Source organism: Miscanthus floridulus, chromosome 17, assembly GCF_019320115.1.
Source record: "Miscanthus floridulus cultivar M001 chromosome 17, ASM1932011v1, whole genome shotgun sequence".
Taxonomy (NCBI): domain Eukaryota; kingdom Viridiplantae; phylum Streptophyta; class Magnoliopsida; order Poales; family Poaceae; genus Miscanthus; species Miscanthus floridulus.
In genome coordinates, this window is record NC_089596.1 from 74,228,680 (window position 1) to 74,246,785 (window position 18,106).

The window sequence follows — 18,106 nt, forward strand, 5'->3', positions numbered from 1 at the left end:
GTAGGCGAGCTAAAAATCTTTGAGCCAAATACCGGGGTTCGTCTCCCTGGTGTACTTGGTGATGTTGGTGGGTAGTCGGAAGCACTATGGGAACGACGCTCTCTGGATACACCAGCCAAAGGCCCATGGTCCCGGGCCCTTAGGGCTGGGACTCCGATCATCTAGCCAGTGACCATGCCTGGGGGCACATTTCACCACTCCCTTTGATGGTTCGGCCAGGACCCTTATCGCCTGCCCTCATCGCCACCCGGTGGATGTCATCATCATGTCGAGCCTGATGCCGGTTGCTGATGATGCTATGAGCATCTTGGTGCAGACCAGGCCATTCATGTACCAGCGGTCGGTGTGGAGTAGGCACCAGGTCAGACTATGGCGCAGCCATAGCCTCCCAAGCCACGCTTGGCGGCTATAGCGATGAGCAGATAGAGCGATCTGTCTAGTGCATCCCCACTCCCTCAGTGAGGAGAGAGGGCACATGTCGGAGTTACGATGCGGAGCTTTCTGCCTGTTGAATGGCTACGGCTTCTACCAATGCCCGGAGGTTCTGGTAGATCGCCCACTCCTAGGGTCGACGGGCTCTGGAAAGCCACGCAGAAGCATTGCTGTAGCGGCGATGTTCTGGCTAGCCCAAGCAAACCATGGGGAGTCATTCCCCTCATTCATGATGTCACACTGGACCTGGCAGGCGCGACCTTGGGCGCCACCCACCGGGTCATGCGCCTAGGGTGAACGTGTTGCACCGAGTGCACCGGCGTAGGTGGCAACTAGTTCTACCACTGTCGTCGTACCTCCTCGGCATCCTCTTGTGCAAGCACGAGGGCCCCTGCACGTGGGTCCAGAGGGGTGTGAGTCCACACAGACTCTACAACCACTGGTAGCTGCCCCGAAGCATCTGCCATAGCGCACTCTCAGGACGAACAGTGGCTAGGTGCCATATTGCCGATGCTGGAGCCGTCGCTCTCAACCTCATCATCCAGGAGTTTGTGGAAAGTGGTGGGAGCATATCTCGCCATTCCCACAAATTTGGATATGAGAGGGGGCGGCGCCAGCGTCCTTCAGAGCCCCTGAGTGCATGCATCCATGGGAGACGCGAGGTCATAGGGGAACCGGTCCTACGGTGTTTACAGTGCGGACAGTACGGGCCCTCAAGATAATCGATGAGAGATAGTAAATAGAGAGTAAATAACAGTATGCACATTACTCACAATGGGGTTTGAGCAGAGAGTTTGCTCGGAATGAAGTGCAGGCGTCTCATCATTGAAGTCATCGTGCATCCTAGAGCCAATGGAGGGCGCCCCTTCGACGGGCATCAGAATGAGTGCCTCCTCACGGAGGTATAGTACACCGAGCCGATCGGCGGCGAAGGCCAGGCTTCCAAAGAGGAAGGCCTAGGATGGCTCGAAGATGGGCGGAACCCACATCCCAACAGTTGTGAGTGTAGGAAACTCCAGTGAGCCATAGCGAGTCGTATCCTTGAGCCCGCCATGGCAAAGGTGGCAGAGAAGTGGGTCATCCGATGACCAAAAAAGTGTTGAACGTACAGCGTCTTCCCCACGGACGGCGCCAACTGTCGGTGCAGAAAGTGACCAACACGTAAATATTTGTAGTTTTGTTGTACGTTATGATCGGAGGTGGCCTAGCACTCAATGACATAGGGTTTATACTGGTTCAGGCAACATGCCCTACGTTCAGTTTGAGTCGGTCGGTGACTTTATTCCTAAGCCCAGGTGCTCAAAGTTTGCAGTGGGGTTACAAACGAGAAGGAGAAAGATGGGGGGTACAGGAGGTCCGGTCAGACTCTGGTCAGAGGGACCAAGAGTGACGGGAGCTTCGCTATGTGCTAAGTGTTCGAGCGTGTGCTTGTGGTTTGAACCTGGTGGTTCTGTTGTTATGTGCTAGTGAACTTGATCAATCTATATGTTTGAGAGAGAGCGCATCCCCTTTTATAGATGAAGAGGATGGCCTTACAAGTGAGAGGAGAGAGTGCGTATGCTACTAAGTCTTGTTGCCCACGCCGGCGGGTACAAGATGATGGTAGGCAGCCACAATACTGTTTAATATCAGAGGCACGTGGAGGTCACATCGTCTTCTTCTGGTATGACAGATGTCAGTGCCTGCTATACTATTGATGCCAGAGGCACGTAGAGGGTTTTACCATGTTCGTCCGGCATGGTAAATGCCGGCGCCCACAACACTGTTGATGCCCAGAGGCATGTGGGGGGAGCCTTACCGTATTTATCTAGTATGGGAGTTGATGGCACCCACAACACTGTAGGAGAAATGTCGACGCCCACAACACTGCTTGGGTTCTGTTATGCCAGGGAGGTCGTAGGGTACTATCCTACAGGTGTATAGGGTATGTTCCTCGGTATTGCGGTTGACTTGAGTGCCCTGCTTTACTTTCTCCGTCCATTTCCTGGTCCTTACCGAGCGGGCATCCCCGGTCGATTGGTCTCAGTCGGCTCTGATTGCGCCAGTCGAAGAGGAGCTGTAAGCAGGGGTTTGGTGCATTCCCGGTCAGAGAAGCGGGTCGGAGTCAGAAGCGGTGTTTTGGCCAGGCCTTCCAGTTGGAGAGGCCGTCCGAGGGTGGGCTGGTGTCAGAAACGAGCGTTGTTCCTTCTTCGTGAGGCCTTCCGATCGGAGAGGCGGGCCGGAGTCGGAAGCGGCACTGTTCCTCCTCGGCTAGGCCTTCCAGTCGGAGATTGGATTATCCTTCTAGTCTGTCGTTTAGGTGTTTTGGGCCGGCCCATGAGTTGTGCGTTGCTCGCAACGTTTGTCTATTGGGCCAAGACTTTGTTGGGAAGCCGGTCCATGAGGGACCCCAGGTTGATGAACCAAACATATTTCCTTTTCTTTTTTTTACAGAGAAAAGGGGAGGCACGTGTGGTCTGGTGGCCATCCAGGGGCAGAGCTACTGCCCACCATCTTTTCTTCTTCTTCTTCTTCTTCTTCTTCTTCTTCTTCTTCTTCTTCTTCTTCTTCTTCTTCTTCTTCTTCTTCTTCTTCTTCTGTTTTTCTCTTTCTTCTCCCCTTCATTTTCTCTTTCCCCTAAATAACATTATCAGCACACGTAAAACTAGCTCCACCTCGATCTAAGTTAATTAATTATCAAGTAACACTGGGGTGTTACATATCCACAAAAATAAGCTTTCTCGGTAAGGGATGGGTTGACCCATGATAGAAACCAAACATGATGGCTAGCTTCGTACACCCTCCATCCCAAGTTATAAGACGTTTTGACTTTTTTTAGATACATTACTTTTGTTATGTGTTCTCTCCATTCCAAATTATAAGTCACTTTGACTTTTTTTGTTCATCCATTTTGCTATGTATCTAGACATATTATTTATCTAGATGCATAGCAAAGTGGATATAAAGTTAAAGTGACTTATAATTTAGAATGCAGGGAGTATCTAGATATATACTATGTCTAGATGTATAGTAAAAAATAATGTATCTAGAAAGGGCCTTACTAGAAGGCCCTCACGCACGCGTAGGCGCCTCCGCCCGCACACTCTCTCTCCCTCCCGCTCCCTCACACGCACTATTCTTCTTCTTCCTCTCGCCGCCTCGTTACTCTACCCGGCTCTGCCGTCGTCCTCGGCTTCGACGTCACCCTTGGCTCTGGTGCGTGTCCCCACCCCCGCCTCCGCCTCCACCACCTTCCACTGCCCGGCGCCCACTGCCCCACCCATGGTGGTAGGTTCTTACCAGAGCTCTACGGCCGTGGAGCTTCGGTGAGACCCTATCGCTGCCAGTGACCTCCTTTCCCTCGCCCCCCTAAGCCCCCTCCCGCATGCGGCCATGGAGACCTCGCCGAGCTCTGGCCAAAGCGCCCCCGCCCTGACCTACCTCGTCTGCCGCTGGCTCCCTTAAACCACCCGCCAACCATCCCCACCACCTGGCCGGTCTACCTTTCCCCAATCGCCCCTTCTATACCCACTGGAGTTGGAGAAGAAGGGGCGGCGTGGCTCGTCGGAACCCTAGGCGCCGCCGGAGGTGGGGAAGAGAGAGGGCGGGCACAGGAGTAGTCATAGGCGCGAGCGCGGACGTGGTGAATCAGGCGGCCTCCTTCTTCCCAGTGCGCATCGGATGGCCCTCGAGGTGCGTGCGTCGAAGCTTCATCGACTGCGTGTTCGGAAACTAGAGTTTCTGGTCTAGAAATGCCAAAATGTCTTGTAATTTGAAATGGAGGGATTATTGAGGATCAGATCATTCCGCACTTGTGCATTTCATAAACCAAACGCGCTAATAGATTTGCAAAAAAATATATATTTCAAAAAGGAATAAAAAATAAAAATAACAATATGGGCGTGGGTTGGGCTATACAATCTACTCTCCAGGGATCTCACTCAGGCCCGCAACCTCCAACTCCAAGGTGACAGTCCTCATCGCCGGAGGACCCAGTCAAACCCGTCAGATGCAAGGCCACGGGGACGCCAAAGTCCAACCCGGTACTGTACTTGGCTCGGGTCTCCCAGCGAGAGCAAGCGCTCCTGTGGCCGTCCACCGGCCCCTGCCTTTCCTCTCCGTCGTGCTCGCCAGCGACGAGGGTAGGTGGGCCCCCCCTCCTCAAGAGTTATTAGTATATCGTAGTTAGAGTTGTCCTGATGGGAGCCATGTCTTGCCGTTGTCCGCGTCGTCATCGTAGCAGCTATTGTGGTCTTTCCCGGTTTGTTCCTCGCCATCAATGTCGTCGATTTCATTGTCAGTGTTAATAAAATAAATCCTTTCTTCTTCCCCATGGATCTCCTCCCCACCACTTTCACTTCCACATCCATCCGTCACTGGCGAGATCCATCCCCTCCCGATCCGCAACCTTCGACGCACGCATCCCTCTCCGTTTAGCAGCCTCCGGTCTTGGTGCTCCTTTCTTCAGCAAGGCAGCTCCTCCTATGGTGTTGGTTCGACAGCTCCGCCTCCACCTGGGATCCTGGTTTGAGCTTCTTCTTCTACCTTCGGCGATGGCTCCATCTGCATCCTTCGGTCGTCGGTGTGCGTTGCCTCCGATGGCTCAACCGGCACACCTTTAACTGGCGCTTTGCGCGGTCAGTCCACCTGGGTGTATGCATCTTTGACGCCCTTGCGACCCTCCGCCGGCGGCCTTGTCTCCCCCATTGCCTTCGACGTTGTTGCCTCCCTATCCAGCTGCAGGACTTTGATGTAACCAGGTCTTCTTTTGAGGACCTCTTTCCCCGTTCGGCTAGCTGAATGTTGGCTGAAATTGACTGAAAAATACTGTTCCGGCTGAAATGTTGTGAGAGAAAAATATTGTTCCGGCTGAAAAAAGAAGTCGGACAAGCCGGATATGGGATAAGCCGAAAGGGCTTTGTAAAATTGCTGCTGTTTTAATATAATATATGAGTTGTAAAAAAAAACATCAGATGCGGAAACAAGGTGCTTGCCTCGGCACACCGCAACCACAACCACAACCACACAACCAGCTTCGAGCCGCCACTGCTACGGGCTGCTGCCTGCTGGTCCCCAGACGTGACGGCGCGTGCACTAGGGCGCGGAGAACCCCTAGTCACCGACCGCCATGCTCCGTCGCAGCCGCCGGTTCCTCACCAGATCACCTCGCCGCCGCCAACCCAAAACCGCCGGGAAAGCCGAGCCATCTCCCACAGCCGCGCCGACCTACACCCGTGACGTCGTCCGCCGCGCCACCGCCATCCTCCGCGACCACCCCTGGTCGGCGGCGCGCCCGCTCCTCCTCTCCCTCCCCGGCCTCGCCTGGGACTCCCACACCGTGGCGCGCGTGCTCAAGACCCACCCTCCGCTCCAGAAGGCCTTCCTCTTCTTCCGCCTGGCGGCCACCGCGTCGTGCACCTTCCGCCACGACCGCTTCACCTACACCTCCATGATCCACCTCCTCGGGGAGGCCGGCCGCGTGCCGGCCATGCTCCGCCTCCTCGCCGAGATGCTCCGCGCCGGGGTCGCGCCCGACGCCGCCACCTTCACCACCGTCATGCACTGGCTCGCGCGGGCTGGTGACGTCGACGGCGCCATGCGGGTGTGGGCGGAGATGAAGGCGAGGAGCAGGCCTACCGTCGTCAGCTACACCGCGTGCGTTAAGATTCTGTTCGACGCCGGGAGGGCAGAGGAGGCGCGGGGGGTGTTTAGAGAGATGGTGGCTGAAGGGCTGCGCCCCACCTGCAAGACGTACACGGTGCTCATCGAGCATCTCGCCGACACAGGTTAGGTGTTCGACCAGATGCCTGTGCGTCGCCATTTGCATACCATTCTTTTTTTTTTTTTTTTTTGATGCCCCGATAATTCAAGGACAAGCTGTAGTATCTGAACTTAAACACAAACTCACACCCCACACCACACGCACACACACTGTGCGCAAGCTGAGAGGTACTTGAAGATCAACGAACTCTAAGCATGACGGGCACGACACCTTGACCATTGTAGAGCATCCGCGCTTGAGGCTGCAAAGAAAATGGGGGGGGGGGAAACCCCAGTGCGAAAACCTGCTACGAGCAGCGCTCGAACCCAGGCTGCGGGCGCTCCACCGAGCATCCCGACCACCGAGCCAAAGGCTCGTTCGCATTTGCATACCATTCTTAGCAGAGCTGCTGGCTTGTTTTAATCATTTGCCGGGATGTGATCCTGTTGGTTGCTATGTTAAAATAGGGGTCCAGGGGTAGGTTGTGAAGAGGTTAATGTCGGTATGCAGATATGGATAGTCTGGTACTTCATTTTATCAAATGGAGTTTACGTGTCATTGCTAACAGCTGAATCGGAAAATGAATGCATATGACTCTTAGTTTCACTTACAAATTACATCCTTTCAAAAACATACAAATTACAAACCTTACTCTTATACAATTTTCTGTTCATTTTTTGTCTGAACTCGCTTTCAATTTTCTCATCATTCACTTAAGTTTGACCTTATTATCATGCTAAGAATGAAGTCACGGCAACCATTCCATTTTGCAGCCTTGAGAATGTACCTACTATTGCACATCATTGAAGAATGGAATGGTTATTTAACAATATTAGAAGAACTAGAATTCTATTTTTACTGACATATGTCATTGATTTGTTTAAGTACATATATTAACATGAACCTGATTGACTTCAGGAAAATTTGAAGCTACTCTTGAGATTATGGACAAGATGAAAGAAGCATGTGTACAACCAGATAAAGCACTCTGCAATATTTTAGTACAGAAATGTTCCAGGGCTGGTGAGACATCAGTTCTTACTTGCATTCTTCAGTACATGAAGGAGCATTTCATTGTCCTTCGTCGACCTATTTTTTTGGAAGCACTAGAAGCTCTAAAAGCTAGTGGTGATAGTGATGAACTTCTTCGGGAAGTAAACCCTCACCTTTCATATGAAGGCATTGAGAATGATCCAATATTGTCTGATCAAGGCTATCTTACTGATAGAAGTATTATTCTCTACCTTATGTCTGCAAACAAATGGTCTGCTATAGAACAAATGGTTAACCAAATGGCCCCAAAGAATGTGAAAATGGAGACCCATATCCTGTCTGATGTTATTGAGGCCAGCTGTGCAGACCGTAAACTGTCTTGTGGGCTCGCAGTTATGCGCTATGGTTTAGGAGTAGGCTGTGAACTTGGTAGGTCTGCATATTGTTCTCTTCTTGGTCAGTACATCAGAACTGGTTCATTTGATTTAGTCTTAGAGATTGTTGAGGAATTGATTAAATCTGGTTGCAATCTTGGGACATATATATCATCTGTTTTAATACTCAGATTGGGCTATGCTGGGCAGTCTGCATGCGCAGCTCATATTTTTGGATTGTTGACTGCAGACAAGAATGTAGTTTCGTACACAGCCCTTATCAATGCCTATTTTCAAGCTGGCAAAGTTGATGGTGCTCTTGATCTATTCACACAAATGAGAACTAATAGAATATCTGCTTGCTTGGGTACATATGAAGTCCTGATACATGGCTTAAAAAAGGCTGGCCTGAAACAGGAATCAGATTACTACCAAAGAGAAAGAATGAATATGCAATGGCATCTTCAGTATCATGGTCAGCGCTCGCCTGAAGATACCTTATGTAACCATCTGTTTTGTGGCCTTCATGGGTGATTTTTCAAGATGGATTGATATACAATGTTCTTATCATTAGCACAATCGTTCCAGCTTCATCCTTCCTCACCCTTGAAGGTAACACATGTCCCTTCATATTTGCTTTGATATGAAATCAGATAAGAAAATGGATTCATCTCTAAATTGTATAATTGGAGCTCCATGCTGTGGAAAACTATGGATAGTGAAATTGAGGAATGGCTTGGAAATTAGTGCAAAACTACAATAAATTGGAAATCCTCATGTTGGCTTAGGGCGTCCCCAACAATTGTTGAAGCCGCCAGCTGACTTGGATTCTCACCGACGTGGAGGTGAGAGAAAACGGAAAACTAACCTTGCTAGTGACTTGTTCATCGCTGGTCTCGCTCAAAAAAACAAGGTGAGAGGAGATCAGGTAGAATTTGGGAAGAAAGCGAACCAGACTCCAGTGGCGCCCTCTCGGCTCCCACTAGACTAATCCTGGCGGTGGATGCAAACGCTGGTGCGTGCTTGCCCAGCCGACGGCGCGTACACATGGGTGGCGCGTGCTCGCAAGCTCCCTGCCATCACCGTGCCCCAGCTATGAATCCTAATTTCCAAGAAATGGCTACGAGAGTGGAGCGAGCGACAAGGCCGATGGCGCACGGGTCTGGAAGTGCGGCGACGTGGGAGGAGACGTGGCCGATGAGTGGCGGTGCAAGAAGAGACAAGGCTGGCCCACCTGGCGTCCTGGTCGGAGCGGCGATGGGGCCGGCAGCAGCGGCGCAGAGCAAATCTGCTCGCTGGTGCCTGGGTTCACATGATGGGAGAGAGATGCGGTTGGAGAGAAAGGATTTTTTTTTAAAAAAAAAACTTACATGTGGGTCCTACGTGGTGACGAAGAGCTTAAATACCTAACAGTGGGTGATTTCTGTTGAGGATGCCCTTACTGATCTTGGGAGAAAAACCGTTAAAGAGTTAAAGAACCAACTGTAAGTCTGCAACTGCAAGTCCATGGCACTGGAATTTGCCATCTCACCATCCAGTCATCCACATCACTCCTGGATCTCCAAGGTTTATCTCTTTCTGTTTCCCCTAAGGAGATAAGGAAAGGGAGAAGATGGAAATAGAAGAATGCCAAAATGTTAACCATAGGTGCAGTTATATATTTGTTATTGCTATTTACTTTGATTTATCACCACCACGCGTGCTGTGCGCGTGCGCAGGGGGTAATTAGTGACATAAGCACTTACATGTCAAACTGATTCATTGTCAGTGCCACAGCACTGGAAAACATCCCTTGAATGGGATCAGCAGGGCAATTTGGCCGGTTTCAGTAGTTGAGGGCTGTTGGATGTCAATATTATACTTCAGCAACAGTTTGAGGGTGTAAAATGTGCTTTACCCTAAAGTTTAAGACAAACTTAAAAAACATATTTTTCCAGAGAGTGAAAATGAGATTTCATTGACTTTCTTTTCCTCAACCTTTTTCACTTCACCTTTGGAAGAACTGTTGCTTCTGTTTCTAGCCAGTATGGTAAATATGATAGGATCACCTTACCTATCATGAGTTCTCCTAAATGATTAGAAAACTTCTGTTGATTTTGACCTTTCATGGTCTGTGCATCCTTCAATTAGTTGCAAGGTTGTTTCATAATGTCACATGGGAACTGCAGTTAATCAAGATAAATTTGAAAATTTGTAGGAACTTCTAGAAAGTACCATGTTTTGCAGGTAATTGTGGGGAAGCACCCAGTGTCCTGGAAGCCTGGATCAACAAATAGAGGTAAGTGAAGTATTATGCTAATCACCAATAAAACTATACCTTGCTTTATCATACAACAAGGATTAACTTCTTTTGTTTTATGGGAATTGGGCAAGAGCAATGCCCTTTTATTATTGAACTTCTTTACAAATTAGGAAGCATCCATTGTCTCATCAATAAAGTAGTAGCAATGTAGCACGATGCACCATCTACATATATGCCATATGTAGAAATTCTGTGAGATCTCTGTTTAGTATCAAGACTTGTTCTGTAGTAGAAAAGGAAGGTTATGCATAATGATTTAGATGAATTGTTCAAAATATGAAAAATCTGGAGCTGTGTTACTTGAAGAATTTCTAAGCAAATTTGAAATCAGCGTATCACTTAGGGGGTGTTTGTTTTTGGAATGAAGTGGTCCATCATCATCTCACTCTCTAGTTTTTTGTTTGGTTTGTGGAATGGAATCAATTGATCCGTCACTACCTCATTCCTCACAAGCTAAGAGCAGGTCCAACAATAGTCGAATCGACTAACATGTCAGATTTTTGTCTGAGCTGGATGAGAGAGAATGGTGAGCTTGGCGATGAACTTGGCGACTAGCTGAACACGCTTTCCAAGAACCTCAAATTAATTTGCTGAGCCAAACGAAGGAGAGAGAAAACTACGTTATATGCAAATTGAGACTGACCACCGGGTCCAGCATAATGAAACCAGGTGTATTGGAATTTGTGAAGAGACAAATTGTTGCCTTCAAAAAAGAGACAAATTGTTGTATAAGTTGGTCTATAATCTGACGTGGAGCCTCTTACAGCCAAGTGCTTGTCTCAACTATTAAACTTGCTCTAATAATTAGTACTAGTATGACGAATGAGGTCATTCCATTAGATTTGAGGAATAAACTCATGATGCAGCACCCCATCTAAAATGGGACCCAAACACCCCATTATGGAAGCATTCTTTCTGTTCTGCTTTACATGATGGTGTTCCTAGGTATCCAGCAACATTAGGAATCGTTTGGAAACAAAATAATCCCGTCCAATCCATGTATTGGGAAGGATAGGAGGGGAAAATAGTTCATTCTCCACTCCAATCTATATGTATTGGGAAGGAATAGGTTTTACTCAAATAAGCCATAAGATGGCTGACATTTTTGTTTTCTTGAGATTAGAGCATCGACATTGTCCACTCCAATCCATATGTATTGGGAGGGAATATGTTTTACTCAAACAAGCCATAAGATGTCTGACATTTTTGTTTCTTGAGATTAGGGCATCAACATTGTCTTGTCTTATCCCCATTGTTTTGTCCTAAGTAAATATACCGTAGTTGTGATTACTCTCAAACAGAAAACCAGTGATGGACAGGTTCATATGCTATTACAATGGTCATATTGCTCTTACTTTGAATGACCCCAATTTATTCCATGTGATTTTTGTTGTCACACAGGACTAATAGCTTCTCTTATGGTGATCGATTTGTCTTGGTGCTACTGCTAACTGCAGCTCACCTTCCAAAAGCATTCAACTGTTCGAGATTGCTACAAAAGCTCCACGTGATGAAGATTGGTGCTACTGCTTTTATCAAGCCATTACCTAGCAGTCTTACCACATGCTCACTTAAAAAGTTCTCGGCTACTATTGCAGAAGGGTTTTAACATGAGACTCGGTAATTCTCTGGCACTTCTAGACACCATATTCCGCATTCCTGATTAGTTCTGCATGCAATTTGAGCAAAACATGTGCTAAATATAATGGTGAAACATCGAGAAGGGTGACTAAAGAACTTGTTTTAAACTTGTCATTTCAATCCACATCCAGTCAGCAGGAAAGAACTGAGCTAGAGGTTGAAACATCTTTAGACAGGATACTGCATATCTACATCAGATGAGGCTAACATAGTCTAGTTGTCCATTAACTAGCCACCTGAATCTAAAGAACTTCATGCATATATATTACATAGCACGGCAACATTCATCAAACATGCTGCATCCTATCTTGAATCTGTTAGTTGAAGTTCAGGCTTCACTGTTAGGCCACTTTCATAGTTGTCTTCAGCCTCTTTGCAGCCTGCACAAAGCCGACAATGACCTGCAACTCATCCAATTGCTTCAGCATGGGCAAAAGCAAATTGGAATTAACACAGCAAAGCAGACTGTCAGGACCTCACATAATGATGCAAGTTACTGGAGTCAGAAGTTAAATTTGTTTTATCAACCTGGGCCGTGAAGTGCCTTTGAACAGCATCAACTAACTGCTCCCTGGATGGATTAGGGCATGCATCCTGTTCAGTAAATGCAGTCAGTTAGAACATCGAAGCACAATTGGATACTTGCAGTTGATAGTAGGGCCTTATCTAGGAATTTGAGCTGTACTTACGAGATTGAAGTGGCGCCAATATCTCCACAGTGCAGTCAGTTCTAGCTTGCTCAGGTCAACTTTCTGCAGTGTTACCAGTCAAAAGAATGTAAAGATACAAGCTGCAGAAGCAATGTGGTCCAAAAATAATTGAGCAACGACTGAGAGCAAAACTACGTATAAAGTCATCAACACAGATTACTGTAAAGTGATTGTTGGATTCCAACAAAATGATATCAAGTCCACAACCCAACGAAGCGAAAGTCGCACCGTGTGAGCTCTTGAGGAAGATGACACAGACGCCTTGGAGTGGGAGTCACATGACATTGAGCGGCTGAGGGATTTTCTGTGGAAACCCCTATGCTGCCTGCTCCTTGACCGCTGTAGCTTTGGTGATTGTGCATCATCGGAGGCTGCAAGAAAGAAGATTAAATAAGTCAGCATTTCAGACGCATATAACCAAGTTGCAGGACATGGTTAGGAAACAAGAAAACTGTGCCTCAAACTAAATTCAATCTGTACAGGTCCGTGACCTAATGGCATGTAGATATTTTTCAGATGTTCTTTAATCAAATGCAATGCTAGTTCCTATAAGGAACATTATTTGTCTCTAGAACTTGTGTGTTTGTCTTGGATAGATCTGACTGTATTTCGGATTTATTTTCTACTTCTGCTGCTGAATTGTGCAATCCAAAACATATGACCAGTACTGTAGAAGATTGACGAAACTAGTACAGAGTGAGTAATACTCGGTCTCCAAGAATGAATAACTACACAAATAAAACCGAGATCTATGCTCACTTGAGTTGAAATGAAACATCAGGGAATCAATCAATTATATAAGAATCAGTTCTAGACACGAACTGTGAAACAGACAAAGCATTGTGATTGTGAATGAAAAATACAATCCTGGTATCTTACCCATATCTGAACTATTCCACTGCATGTTTTCACAATCAAATTTATCATCCTCCTCGTTGCCAGTCGGAGGTTCAATCACACTTAAAGCATTACGCTGCAGCTTTACCTCTATTCCATTAGTAAGAACCTGGAATTTGAGAGCAGATGAACATCAGGTTTTTAGGAATATAAGCGCAAACATAAAGCCAATATCATTTGATAAAAGTTTGACTTCTACCATGACAATTGACAAGTTTATTTGAAAGCAAATTTTAGCACAAAAGCATCCTATGGTTGCCCCATTTCGAGTTGTGTATATTCAGGAATCAAATGGCTATAAAGGGCTAAAGAATACTACATATTAAAACAGCAATGAGTGGTGGCGCGCGTGCTGAGGGTGGTGCACCCTTGGTGTCAGATAAATAAAACAATAACAGTCAGCCAAATAGGGCCAAAATATCACGTGAGATGAGATGTCTAAATCAATGCACCATCTAATTATTGGAAGTTCGGAACCAGAACCAGACATCGCTGGATGATTTCATTTACAGACCTACGACTCTAGCATAGCATTATTAAACCAAAAAATGCTCACATAATATAATATATTGTTAATTACCCAAAAATTCGTACTGTCAAGGTTTGGCTGTAAAGAGTTCAGATCCAGAGGGGTGTGAACTCAATAGCTCGTCGAGACAATGATGGTTGCTTGAATGAGCGATTTGGATAGATAAATATTTTGCAAAATAAAACAGAAAGGATAAATCTAAAATCAAATTAACCGATACATTGTGTTGGCACAATGCAAGGAACAGTGAAATAATGATATACCGTGCGTACAACTTGCAGGCATTCCTCAGAATATCCTCCCAAGTTTCTGAGTGGCAAGGCTCAAATCGAGACGCATACAGGAACAAATAATTTAAGAGTTGCCTCCAGAAATAACAAAGAAACGCAGCTCAATCCAAATTCCCTAAAAAGACAGCAAGGACTACAGCCAAACTCAAATCTAGATACCTAAAACATCCAACGCAACAAGCAACAATGGTCCACGGCCACGAGTTTCACAATTGATGCTGACAGCCCAATTCAAATACAGATCAAACAAAATGAAACTCTGCAGTGCAATCAGGGCCACGAACAATGCAGTGACAATGAGAAACCAAGATCTGAGTTTTCTTCTGAATAACTGCAAGTAGCTGCGGAAAGTTTGAACAGAACAATTGAGATTAGACAATCTTGGGAATAAATTTAATGGCAATATTGCAACCTAGATGGAGAGAAATTAGGAATAGTCCAATGCTGAATCAAACTGCAAGGTACAGCAGTGCAGCAATAACTTAAACCTAGAATTAGAAAGAAAGAAAAAAAAAGGGTAAAGAAAACAAGATCGATCTGAACTTCAATAAACTAATCCAGATTAGCAATCCGAGCTAAATTAGGGTAAATCCTCCAAACATGGACCTGATCGAAACTCTAGAGCAACTAAAACCCAAAATTAACAACTAGAAAAGCAATTCACATTGCAGCAAAACAAGATCTGGGATTAAAAAATCCGCAATTGCAAGGTGGAAGCAGCGAATTACCAGCCAATGCCATCCTCTGAGGCCGACGGCCTTCTTCAGCTCAATCGAAATCCCCTAAAAAGACGCAAGGACTCAAATCTAGATACCTAAAACATCCAAGGCAACAAGCAATAATGATCCACGGCCACGAGTTTCACAATTGATGCAAAGCCCAATTCAAATGCAGATCAACCAAAATGAAACTCTGTAGTTCAATCAGGACCACGGACAATGCAGTGACAGTGAGGAACCAAGATCTGAGTTTTCGTTTGAATAACTGCAAGTAGCTGGGGAAAGTTTCAACAGCAAAATTGAGATTAGATAATCTTGGGAATAAATTTAATGGCAATACTGCAAGAGAAATTAGGAATAGTCCAATGCTGAATCAAACTGCAAGGTACAACAGTCCAGCAATAATTTAAACAAAGAATTTTGAAAAAAAAAAGGTAAAGAAAACAAGATCGATCTGAACTCCAATAAACTAATCCAGATTAGCAATCCGAGCTAAATCAGGGTAAATCCTCCACACACGGACCTGATCGAAACCCTAGAGCAACTAAAACCCAAAATTGACAACTAGAAAAGCAATTCGCATTGCAGCAAAGCAAGATCTGGGATCAAAGAATCTGCAATTGCAAGGCGGAAGCAGCGAATTACCAGCCAATGCCATCCCCCGAGGCCGACGGCCTTCTTCACGACTCCGTGCAAGCCCACGAGCACCGACTTGGTGCGGTTGTTGCCGGTGACCACCACCTTGGTGTGCCGCGGCAGCACGGACATCTCATCCTCGCCCCAGCCAGCCGGCACTCGGTTGACAGCCGCAATCATCTCGCCAACGGATCAGCGCCCTACCTGCCGCGAATCCTCCCCCCAATTGCCGCCCAATTCAGGCGCGGTGGTCTGCTCTGAGGCTGGAGCAGGGTGTTGGGGGCTTAGGCCCGGGCTGAACCGGTTTGGTGTGGTGGAGGCGCTGGGGGGGGGGGGGGGGGGGGGGGGGGGGGGGGGGGGGGAATTGAGCGCGTTGCGCGCACTGAAGCAGGAGAGAGAGAGAGTGCTGCGGATGCGTGAGTGTGTGACTTTCTTGCTTTTCGTGTTTCCTGTGCTGCTGGCCTGCTGCTAGTAACCTACACCGCCTGCCTGCTATGGATCCCAGTGCGCAGGCGCCACCCAGTGGGAGCGCGACGCGTGGCTTTTAAGATGCCTTATTTTTGATACATGTATTTAGAATATATCTACAAAGAACAAAATATCTTGTTACGGAGTACTTGAAAAGAAAGGAGTAGTAATTTATTTGGGCCCTTGTTTGAATGGTTTTGAATTTAGTAGCCGGACAAAGCAAGAATGAGATAGGTTGGGATCCTGGAAGGGGTTTTTTTTTATTGCCTCTCATCTGGGTACAGCTGTAGCATCTGTTCGTACACATGTACAATCACACAACACACGCTCACTATTTACACCACTTGTGCACAAATAAATATATAACCATACTCAGATTTGAAGACCGCGTCCTTCTTGAGATCACCGAAATCCTCTGATTTTGTAGACGAATCCTATTGTAACATCACACGTGAGAGGTAGAAATTATTTAGGGGCCAGCCCCGGTGAGGCAAGCGAGTTCGTCCATCAGGAATTGAACCCGCTGAAAGGTTCTAATGGTTAGAGGAGGGTAAATAGCCTAATAAAAATTTCTACAACAACACTTAATCAAAATGGTTAGACAATTATGAGGCAAAGCAAGTGTTGCGTTAGCCTACTCAAAATGTAAGCCACCTACCATAATTCTAGTTTAGATAGTGTCTATTCACACAAAAGCTATAACACTACCCTATGTTAGCGTGCTCTCAAAGGCTAACTAAAGAGCCACACCAAGCAAGCAAGCAAGCTCTCACAACTAGCTACACTAAAGAGCTTGTCAACTAGTTTGCGGTAAAGTAAAAAGAGTGATCAAGAAGGTTATACCGCCGGGTAGATGAAGTAACCAATCAATCACAAGAATGAATAACAATAAAGACCAATCACCTCAGAATCAATGATGAACACAATGATTTTTTACCGAGATTCACTTGCTAGCCGGCAAGCTACTCCTCGTTGTGGCGATTCACTCACTTGGAGGTTCACGCGCTAATTGGCTTCACATGCCAAACCCTCAATAGGGTGCCGCACAACCAACATAAGATAAGAATCACACAAGCCACGAGCAATCCACTAGAGTACCTTTTGGCGCTCCACCGGGGAAAGGTCAAGAACCCCTCACAATCACCACGATCGGAGCCAGAGACAATCACCACCCTCCGCTCAACGATGCTCGCTGCTCCAAGCCGTCTAGATGGCGGCAACCACCAAGAGTAACAAGTGAAATCCACAGCGAAACACGAACACCAAGTGCCTCTAGATGCAATCACTCAAGCAATACACTTGGATCACTCCCAATCTCACTATGATGATGAATCAATGATGGAGATCAGTGGGAGGGCTTTGACTAAGCTCACAAGGTTGCTATGTCAATGCAAATGGCCAAGAGTTTTGAGCTACAGCTGGCCATGGGGCTTAAATAGAAGCCTCCACAAAATAGAGCCGTTGTACCCCTTCATTAGGCATTGATCAAGGTGACCGGACGCTGCTCCTCAGCGTCCGGTCGTCCGATGGCGGCCACGTGTCTCTTGCGTTCAACAGTGAACATTTGATCTCAACGGTCGACATATTGACCGGACGCTCCGACAGAGTTGACCGGACGCTGAACCCTCAGCGTCCTGTCGTTTACAGTAAGGGTCCAAAATGAGTTTTTACCGACTGGACGCGTCCGGTCATGCTTGACTAGACACAGCCCAGCGTCCGGTGCTTAACCCTAATCACTGTGCTAACCGACAACATGACCGGATGCAACTCTTCAGCGTCCAGTCGTAGAGCGACCCAGCGTCCGGTCAGTTGACCGACGCCAGCATCATTGCGACCAACTCCATTTCACCTTTAACTTCTTCACCCTTGCTCAAATGTGCCAACCACCAAGTGTATCACCTTGTGCACATGTGTTAGCATATTTTTTATAAACATTTTCAAGGGTGTTAGTTCTCCACTAGATCCTAAATGCATATGCAATGAGTTAGAGCATCTAGTGACACTTTGATAACCGCATTCCAATACAAGTTTCACCCATCTTAATAGTACGGCTATAAAACCTAAATGTGATCACACTCTCTAAGTGTCTTGATCACCAAAACAAAATAGCTCCTATGGTTTATACTTTTGCCTTGAGCTTTTTGTTTTTCTCTTTCTTCTTCCCAAGTCCAAGCACTTGATTATCATCATGGTATCATCATCATCATGCTATGATCTTCATTTGCTTCATCACTTGGAGTGCACTAATACACCATCCTTAGCACCATGGTTAGCTCAATACCACTTAGAAATATTTGGAAATGAAATCACTAGATATCCTATGCATGCTAGTTTTCATTTCATCATTCAAACCGACAATTAGCATACACCACATA

General features: G+C 46.7%; 2 protein-coding genes across 9 annotated transcripts; one reads left to right on the plus strand and one right to left on the minus strand.

The window, feature by feature from the left end:
• The first annotated feature begins 5,415 nt into the window (after nucleotides 1–5,415).
• On the plus strand, nucleotides 5,416–12,143 carry LOC136514827 (pentatricopeptide repeat-containing protein At2g01390-like). 8 transcript variants are annotated; one of them, XM_066508529.1, is made up of 5 exons: nucleotides 5,416–6,197; nucleotides 7,091–8,151; nucleotides 9,737–9,817; nucleotides 11,243–11,461; nucleotides 11,851–12,143. In XM_066508529.1, the coding sequence occupies exons 1-2, from the start codon at nucleotides 5,540–5,542 to the stop codon at nucleotides 8,071–8,073; spliced, it is 1,641 nt and encodes a 546-aa protein (XP_066364626.1). In that variant the 5' UTR covers nucleotides 5,416–5,539; the 3' UTR covers nucleotides 8,074–8,151; nucleotides 9,737–9,817; nucleotides 11,243–11,461; nucleotides 11,851–12,143. The 8 variants fall into 8 exon arrangements, with proteins under 8 accessions (XP_066364626.1, XP_066364627.1, XP_066364629.1 ...); XM_066508530.1 differs by having other exon boundaries at nucleotides 9,766–9,817; XM_066508532.1 differs by having other exon boundaries at nucleotides 9,766–9,817; nucleotides 11,299–11,461.
• On the minus strand, nucleotides 11,566–15,605 carry LOC136514828 (uncharacterized). Its single transcript, XM_066508535.1, has 6 exons — nucleotides 15,273–15,605; nucleotides 13,072–13,198; nucleotides 12,421–12,563; nucleotides 12,172–12,234; nucleotides 12,011–12,076; nucleotides 11,566–11,901 (listed from the first exon to the last, which is right to left on the minus strand). Exons 1-6 carry the CDS (start codon nucleotides 15,441–15,443, stop codon nucleotides 11,824–11,826), a joined length of 648 nt encoding a protein of 215 aa, XP_066364632.1. The 5' UTR covers nucleotides 15,444–15,605; the 3' UTR covers nucleotides 11,566–11,823.
• Between the last annotated feature and the right edge of the window lie 2,501 nt (nucleotides 15,606–18,106).